At 43.1% G+C, this 9665-nt stretch overlaps 1 protein-coding gene across 1 annotated transcript in view; it reads left to right on the top strand.

Moving 5' to 3' along the window:
- The first annotated feature begins 2080 nt into the window (after nt 1–2080).
- LOC114655408 (xin actin-binding repeat-containing protein 2-like) overlaps nt 2081–9665 on the top strand; it is a 293034-nt gene continuing 285449 nt past the window's right edge. The window contains 1 exon segment of the mRNA XM_051930911.1: nt 2081–2597. Coding sequence (XP_051786871.1) covers nt 2457–2597 — 141 coding nt within the window. The 5' untranslated portion in view covers nt 2081–2456.

The following is a 9665-nucleotide window of genomic DNA, read 5'->3' as shown; positions in this document are numbered from 1 at the left end:
AAGCATGTAGATCGAAAAGAGCAGTGAACCCACGATAGAGCCTTGTGGAACACCATATAGAATATCGGGTGTCTTTGAAGTATAATTACCAAAACTAACAGAATTTTCTACCTGCCAGGTAGGATTCAAACCAATTTAAGACACTGCTAGAGAGGCCCACCCACTGACTAAGGCGATTTCTAAGAAATTGTGATCAGCTAAGAATATTGTGATCAAGTCCGTAAGCTTTGTGTTCTGGTAGCCTACTTGTATAATACATGCAGATCAGGTGATGACATTCTACCCTCTCAATTTAAGACACTGCCAGAGAAGCCCACCACATTGACTAAGGCAATTTCTAAGAATATTCTGGTCAATTGTATCAAATGCAGCACTCCGATCTAAGAGGATGAGAACAGATACATGGCCTCTGTCTGCATTTTTTCCCGCAAATCATTTACTACTTTAACGAGTGCAGTTTCTGTACTGTGATTTGTTCTAAAACCTGACTGAAACTTATCAAGAATAGCAGGTTTATTGAGGTGGTCCTTTAGCTGCATAATGACTGCCTTCTCTAGGATTTTACTTAAGAAAGGCAGGTTAGAGAGAGGTCTAAATTTTTCAAAAGCAGAGGAATCGAGATTATTTTTCTTGAGCAGGGGTTTAACTACAGCAGTCTTAAGACAGTCTGGGAAGACCCCTGTATCTAATGCCGTGTTTACTATGTCAAGAATATTATCAATTAGCACTCCCGATACTTCTTTGAAAAAACTGGTTGGTATTGGGTCAAGGACGAAGGTGGATGGTCTCAGTTGAGAAATTATTTTATATAAATCGGGTAAATCTATCATGGTGAAAGAATTTGTTTATAATGGAGTACTGGGGTTTAAAAGGATCAGTTTTGGGGAGATGAACTATATTATTTCTAATATCATTAATTTTTTGATTAAAAAATACAGCAAAAGCCTCACAAGTTTCACTGGAAAATGAAGGGCACTATAATATTTTTTTCTATTAAAAAGACTAATTAAAAATAGTTACGTTTTATACAGTACTTTTCTGGCTACTCAAAGTGCTTTACATGGACAGAGGGGAGCCACTTTAACCGCCTCCAGTGTGTTGAACCCCGCCTGGAGGATGCAGTGGCAGCCATTCTTGCAGCAGTATGCTCACCACATATAAGGCAGTGAAGAGGTGAGAGGTAGTTAGCCAGTTAGAGGCGAGGGATGATTAGGTACACCAGGTACACCCTACTCCTTTCAAAGCATGCCCAGGGGGGCTTTTATGACCACAGAGAGTCAGGACTTTGGTTTTACATCTCAGCCGAAAGATGGCAAAAAATTTTACAGCATAGTGTCCTCGTCACTTTACACACAGGCTACAACACGGTAAATTCCCCCTGTTGGTCTCACCAACACCTTTTCTAGCATCAACCCAAACTTTCCATAACTGGTCTCCCACCCAAGTTCTGGCCAGCCCCAAATACTCTTCACTTCAGGTGGATTATCTGTTCTGAATTGCAGGTGGTGAGGTGGTGTTCTCAGTTTTGTAAATGCTTTCAAGCATTACAGTATGTAGTGCAGTCGTTATTTTTACTTTGCTGTTCATTGCCACACATTGTCCAGTCCTGCTTTCCATATTGGCAATTTTAAATATCATGAGAAGGCCTGTCATTGTAGTAAAAGCCACCACAGAGCAGACAGCTATTGTTTTGGTGAGCTTCCTTAAAAAATCTATTGGAATACTGAGGGGATTTTTCAGAAAGCCTTTTGGCCGAAGCCCTGTTTTCCATTGAAAGGAAGTGCTAGCCGCTGACGTCTTTTCCTGTTCGTGTTTCCCGTTAGCCTGGGAATTTTCCTCCAGGGATTCTGGCAGCTTCACGCTGAAGGTTTTACCCTTCTGGAAGGAGAAGTTTTTTCTTTTTTTCTTTTCACGGGGGATCCCTGAATGGTTGTGACTTTTCCTGGTTTCTGTTTTAACCCTGATTTAGGAATTTGAAGTCAGGACAGCAACTTCACTGAGGTTGAAATGACCAACATCAAAAAAAAAAAAAAAGAAGATGATTGGGATGGGGGTGGTTTGTGGCAGGGATCCAAAACACAATGTTTTTGGCAGCAAGCCTGCTCAGGAGAAGTTCATGATCTGTCTAAAGCAGAAGTGGGAGTCATGCCCGGCGTTCAGGCTCTCATGTGGCTCTGCTGCTGGGAGCTCGAAAGTTGCTGTCCTGAGGCACTTCATTCTTTTTTTTCTTTCTTCCCTTATTTTTCTATTGGCGCTTCATTCAGCCAGCCAGCCTCCAGTGTACTGTACATCTGTCTGCCGGCTGTGCTCTCTGCTCCGCGAAAGTGCCGCCCTCCTGACATCACAGAAAGTATTATCAAGCCTCTCCTGCCTCACTTGTGCGCTCTCTCTCACTCTTTCTGTTTGCCACAGGCGTTACCAGCTACCTGGAGCCCGGCTAGAACGTCGCTGTGCACATGGAAGTTGAAGCACGAATCGCTGGAGAAGTGGTCAGAGAGGACATGCAGGCATCTCGCAAGATCGAGAGGTTCGACATCCCACTGGACAGCCTGAAGATGATCTTTGAGAAGACGCCTGTCAAGTCAGCGGGGGGCAGCGTAAGTGAACTTCAAAATGATGGTTTTGGGCACAGGTTTAGATTTAAAGAGAGATGTTTTGGCTTATACGGATCAGAGTGTCTTAATTAGTGTTTTCTCGTTTGCCTTATATTCATTTATTCCATTGACTGAACCAACCCTGGATGGGATGCCACTCCATCACAAGGTACATTCACAAGGGGTCAGTTAGGGGCTGCCAGTTAACCAAGCATTTGCAGATGTGGGATGAAATCCATAGTACCATGAACATGTAAACTCCATACCAGTGACCAGCCTGGGATTTGAACCCAGGGACTTGGGGAGGTGAGTTTTCATGTTTAGCACTATTTAATTAAGGAGATACAAGCACTTTGTTTAGTTCTTTCTAAATCAAGGATGCTCAAACTTGGCCTAGTGGCTCTAGGTTTCCATTACAGGCCGTCTGCCAACTGGTATATTGATAATGGCTGCCTGGATCTGAAGTTCCCACTTAGTTGGTGTCGTCATTCCTTTTGACAAAAATCCAAATAGTTGTGCCTCCATTATTGGTCTCTACTTGATGGTCTTCATCTTCCATTGTGCAGTTTCTTCCTAATTAAGGATACAAGCACTTTTTTAGTTCTTTCTTTCTAAATCAAGGATGCCCAAATTTGGCCCAGGATGCCCATTACAGGCTGTCTTCCAATTGGTATATTGATAATGGCTGCCTAGATCTGAAGTTGCCATCTAGTTGGTGTCGTCATTCCTTTTGAAAAAAATCCAAATTGTTTTGCTCCATTATTGGTCTCTACTTGATGCTCTTCATCTTCCATTGTGCAGTTTCTTCCTAAACATTGAGCATTTCTAATAAATAGGCAAATGTTGGCACTGATGAGCTCAAAAAAAAAAATCTGAGCTGATATTTGAAGTCAAACTTTACTAAAGCAATTCTTCATGATGGTCAATTATTATTAGGCTAGTGGCTATGACACAAGTTCAAAGGAAACTTTAAAAAAAAAAAAAAAATTATAAACAGCTGAGGTCACCACGGTCTTTCCAGACCACCATAAACAGTAAACGTCCATTTGGAGTTAGTTTGCATCTTGTCTGCGTCCTTGGCAGTTTTCCTCCACGTCCCAATAACCTGCATATCAGGTTGATTTGATACCTGGTGTCGCTGTGCTCTCTGTTAAGTTGCTTCCCTACGCTCCTTTGAGACTAAATGAATATGTCCTGTGATGACCATCCAGGGTGATCCCTTAATGCTATCAAGATAAGCTCTGCCCTCACACAGACACCACAATAAAATAAATGGATTTTGAGGGCGAGTGAATGGAAAAGCACCAATGTGTGTGTAGATGTGCCATGTGAGATGATGACATCCCACCACGGGGTTGATTCTTTAATGACATCAGGATAAACTCTGCCACCACACCTCCTGAAATTAGAATAAGTAGATATGGAAGGTGAGAGGATTAATGTGCCATGTAAATGTGCGGAATATCACTGGTGTCCCTTCCAGGGTTAGTACCCCCCCTTTTCCTTAACAATGCTGAACATACAGTGTCATATTATTAGCCTTTGTAAACTGAGAGAATAAAGGAGTGAGGGTATGTGAATCTGCCAGGTGAGGTACTGTCATCCTATCCAAGGTTGGTTCCCAGCCCTGTGGCTGATGTTCTTCAGGTACTGCACTGAAATAAGTGTTATTGCAAAATAAGTGAATGAAGAAGCACCAATGTAAGTGTAGATGTGATGTGCTGGCATCCCCTCCAAGGTTGATTCCTGCCCTGCACCCTTGATAATGTTTGAATAAGCTCTGCAACCCTACATAGTGATTTATTGAAATAAGTTGATCTGTATGTTCTCCTTGTGTCAGTGTGGGTTTCCTCCCACAGTTCAAAGATGTGCAGGGTAGGTGAATTGGCATTGCTAAGTTGGCCGGTGTGTGCTCACCCTGTGATGGACTGGTGGCCTGTCCAGGGATTGATCCTGCCTTGTGTACTGTGCTTGCTGGATGAAGTGGCTTTAGAAAATGGATGGATGGATGAATAGGTTTGGAAAGTGACTGAATAATGGTGAATATGTTTAAGAATGTGTCGTCATCCCATCCATGGCTGGTTTCTTACTTTTGCCTGATGCTTTAGGAATGGAAACATCTGCATAATGCCTCAATATGACTGTAACTGCCAAGTCAGAAGATTTCTTTCTTTTTAGTCATTCTGGTGTGTGTTCAGAGGATATTGTGTGTGTGTGTGTATACATTTTCATTTATTTGAGCTTCTGTAAAAAGCCAAATTTCCACCTCTCTCTCTCTCTCATATAGTGCCTTTCATCCATCTACCCCTCTCTCTCTCATATAGTGCCATTCATCCATCTACCCCTCTCTCTCTTATATAGTACCTTTCATCCATCTACCACTCTCTCTCTCTCTCTCTCATATAGTACCTTTCATCCATCTACCACTCTCTCTCTCTCTCTCTCTCTCTCTCTCTCTCTCTCATATAGTGCCTTTCATCCATCTACTCTCTCATATAGTGCCTTTCATCCATCTACCCCCCCCCCTCTCTCTCTCTCTCTCTCTCTCTCTCTCTCTCTCTCATATAGTACCTTTCATCCATCTACCACTCTCTCTCTCTCTCTCTCTCTCTCTCTCTCTCTCTCATATAGTGCCTTTCATCCATCTACTCTCTCATATAGTGCCTTTCATCCATCTACCCCCCCCCTCTCTCTCTCTCTCTCTCTCGCTCTCTCTCATATAGTGCCTTTCATCCATCTACTCTCTCATATAGTGCCTTTCATCCATCTACTCTCTCATATAGTGCCTTTCATCCATCTACCCCCCTCTCTCTCTCATATAGTACCTTTCATCCATCTACCACTCTCTCTCTCTCTCTCTCTCTCATATAGTACCTTTCATCCATCTACCACTCTCTCTCTCTCTCTCTCTCTCTCTCTCTCTCTCTCTCTCTCTCTCTCATATAGTGCCTTTCATCCATCAACTCCTCTGTGTCTCTCTCTCTCTCTCTCTCTCTCTTACATAGTGCCTTTCATCCATCTACTCTCTCATATGCCTTTCATCCATCTACCCCCTCTCTCTCTCTCTTATATAGTACCTTTCATCCATCTACTCCTCTCTCTCTCTCTCTCTCTCTCTCTTATAGTGCCATTCATCCATTTACCCCTCCCTCTATCTCATATAGTGCCTTTCATCCATCTACCTATCTGTTTATGGCAGGGGTTCCCAGCCTTTTTGGCCCATACACCCTGTGGCAACTTTTTGAAAATAAATTTACTCCCACAGAGGAGGTTGTTTTAAAACACTGTTTTTAGCAATTTTATTTTTAAGTTCAAATAACCATAATATTGCAATTTCACAAAGTAGGCCTACTTCAAATTTTCTTCTCAACTTCCCCTTCCCAGTTGGGAATGCTTGAGCATTTGAAAATGAATGAATAAGCTAGAGTGGGTGTAGATTATCCCATGTCCTGTCCAGGGGTGATTGTTGCCTAGCAGACAGTGATATCAAGATAACCTTCACTGTGCAACCCCAAAATGCAGTACTGGAATAAGAGAGTTGGAAACTAATTGAATTAGCGTGGATCTGAGTGTGCCTTGTGGTAGACTGCCATCCCCTCCTGGTTTGGTTCTTGCCTTGCACCCAGTGATGTGAGGATCGACTCCAGCTGCATGTGACACTGTAATGGTTCACAGAGTGGACATGTTGTGATTATGGGTGGGGGTCCAAGAGAACTTAATGTCACTACATTACTGTATCTGTAATAACTGTAGCTTCAGTTTTTGAGGTGTTTTGAGGTCCTTCCTCCTGTTTGTGACATTTTAAACACCTGCGTTCAGGGTAATTGACTACTCCACACATTCCTGGTGTATGTCTGTGAGGGTTTGTTGTCATGGACTGACATCCTGTCCAGGATGGGTTCTCTGTCTTTCAGCTAGTGGTGTTAGATGGGACACTGGTGACCTGTGGCAGAAGCAGATTCAAGTAATGGGTGGATGAACCCCCTGGTTTAATGGTTAACCTCGACAGGGTTCAGAACATCTTCCTGTTATTATCTGAGCATACTAACTGGTCAACCTAATATAAACCAACATGTGTGGGCTGGTGAAGTGGGCTGAAATCCCCTCCATTCTTGTGTTACTCATACCTCTGCAAGCCTCTAATGGGAAAAACGGATTCGGAAAACCAGACTACAATAAAAGTCGCACAAAGCATTGTTGACGTCCTGATGACCTTTTCAATTTTCAATAATTTTTCCTATTTTAGAACAAAGCAAAGTTGGCATCAAGAATTGGGGATGGGTGTCGGCCTGAAGGGCATGAAATAATTAAAAGCCTGGGAGTCCCATGTGACGTCATCCGTGTTTCTGTATGGCTATTTAAACTTTACACAGATGAGGACCACGGCGCACGCCTTCCTCTTCTGAATCTTTCGAATTCGTTTTTTTTTTTTTTAATGTTTTATTTTTCCCATCCTCTCTGCCATCACAACATAAAACTTCTTAAAATAATAAAGACGACAAGAAGGCAGGGGACGGCTATTAAAAGTAATTTCCGTTGCATCACGAGAGAAAAGTGCAGCGCAGCATTTAGCCAGCGGTTTACGAAACAGCTGTTTTGAATAAAGCAATTAAAGTTTCACATCTTCAGCATTTGGTAACATCCCCAAAAAAATGAGAGGACTCAAAAATTAGGGGGGGGGGGGCATATTGTCTCAATGCTTTTACATTTGTAATTAGAATAAAGTGTGTGTTATTTTATAAACTGAATAATTTATTGACAGTAATGTTGGGCGCTTGAGGGAATAAATAAATAAGAATATAAAAAAAAAAAAGTGCATGGCGCCAGCTGATGGAGCAAAAGAAGTCGGATAATTGAAGTAAGTGGCCTTTCCTGAAACGCCGGCTCATACAGCTGAAAAGCAGACGGCTCAGTTTTGTAATTCCTCGTCCAGCGAGGGGCCAAAGTTCAGAGTGTTGGTGGGAGGCCCACGTCCTTGGGTATGGCTTTTGTCCTGACGTAGCTCTTGTGATAAAAGTATTTAAAAGCCCCATGAGTAAATACTGATATGGCCGAGGTTAAGTTTAGGTTGCTGGTACAGGGCTGTACGATTTATAGGTGATGTGTTTTTAGCTGGATATAAGCAGCAGCTTTATTTTTTGTGTGTGTGTGTATTTGTGTTAGGGAGAGTGGCTGTGCTGTGACACCGGATGGCGCATGAGGCGGCCGGTTTCAGTCCTCTCACTGCCTCGCTTTTCTCTCTCTGATCCTTAACCTTCCTGTTAATGGTTTACAGTGGCATTGGCATGGTGGCACTTGGGTTTAGCACTGCGCCAGCAACAGGGGTTCAGCTTTTCAGTTTGATCAGTCTATGACAATTTTGTTTAATGAATTCCCATACCTCAAAAATATACGGGTTAGGTTGTCCATCATAGTTCATTAAATGAAGTCCGGAATCAGTGGTTAGCCTTGACTGGGTTCAGAACATCTTCCTGTTGTTCATATAAGGCAGCCCGTTTCAGTCCTCTCACTGCCTCACTTTTTCTCTCTCAGATCCTTCACCTTGTTGTTAATGGTTTACAGTGGCATCAGCATGGTGGCACTGGGGTTTAGCACCGCTCCAGCAGCAGGGGTTCAGTTTTCGGTTTGATCACAATCTAGGTCAGTTTTGTTTAATGAGTTCCCATACCTCAACAATACGCAGGTTAGGTTGTCCATCGCAGTTCATTGGATGAGTGCCTTTCATCCATCTACCTATCAACCTATCTCTCTCTCTCAGCTGCATGTGATACTGTGATGGTTCACAGAGTGGACATTTTGTGATTATGGGTGGAGTTCCAACAGAACTTAATGCCACTGTATTTCTGTTCCTGAGACATACTGCAGTTTCTAAGGCGTTTTGAAGGTCTTTCCTCCTGTTTGTGACATTTTAAACATGTGCATTCAGGGTAATTGACTACTCTAGGCTGTCCTGGTGTCTGTCCATGAGGGTTTGGTACATCCTGTCCAGGATGGGTTCTCTGTTTTTCATCTAGTGCTGTTAGTAATGGGTGGATGAATCCCCTGGTTCAATGGTTCACCTTGACAGGGTTCAGAACATCTTCCTGTTATTATCTGAGCATACTAACTGGTGACCTTAAAATAAGCTAACGTGTGTGGGCTGGTGAAGTGGGCCAAAATCCCCTCCATTCTTGTGTCCCTCATACTTCTGCAAGCCTCTAATGGGGAAAATGAACTACAATAAAGTCACACAAAGCATTGTTGACATCCATTATGACCTTTTCAATTTTACTTTTTTTTTCTATTTATTTTAGAACAAAACAAAGTTGGCATCAGGAATTGGGGGTGGGGGTGTGCAGGGGCCTGGAGGGCATGAAGTACCGTATACGTATACTCGCGTGTGAGTTCTCCCGCGTATAAGTTGGGGCTTGATTTTATCATATAATTTCCAATATTTTATAATGTCAGTTGTATAAGTCGAATGCGAAAAACTCGTGCTATTGGTCCAAGAGATTACGATATGCTAACGCCCACCTGAGAGAGGAACCACACAGCACACGGCCGAGATTTATAAGATAGATGGGGTGTTGATTAGCCCATGAGTGTGTCCTGTCCAGGGGTGCTTCTTGCCTTGCACTGATGTCAGGATAACCTTCACTGTGCAACTTACCGTTCCCCCGCAAACCCCCCCACCCCAAAATACAGTACTGGAAGAATGAGAGTTGGCAGTTAGCATGAATCTGAGTACGCCTTGTGGTAGACTGCCATCCCTTCCTGGTTTGGTTCTTGCCTTGCACCCAGTGATGTGAGGATCGACTCCAGCTGCATGTGACACTGTAATGGTTCACAGAGTGGACCTGTTGTGATTATGGGTGGGGGTCCAACAAAACTTAATGTCACTACATTACTGAAACCTTAGCTTCGGTTTCTGAGGTGTTTGGAGGTCTTTCCTCCTGTTTGTGACATTTTAAACGTCTGCATTCAGGGTAATCGACTACTCCAGGCTGTCGTAGTGTCTGTCCGTGAGGGTTTGGTACATCCTGTCCAGGATGGGTTCTCTGTCTTTCAGCTAGTGGTGTTAGGTGGGGCACT

The sequence above is a fragment of the Erpetoichthys calabaricus genome, chromosome 8 (genome assembly GCF_900747795.2).
Source record: "Erpetoichthys calabaricus chromosome 8, fErpCal1.3, whole genome shotgun sequence".
Classification (NCBI taxonomy): domain Eukaryota; kingdom Metazoa; phylum Chordata; class Cladistia; order Polypteriformes; family Polypteridae; genus Erpetoichthys; species Erpetoichthys calabaricus.
The sequence above is the reverse complement of the archived record's forward strand: the minus strand, read 5'-3'. Positions and strand labels throughout refer to the sequence as shown.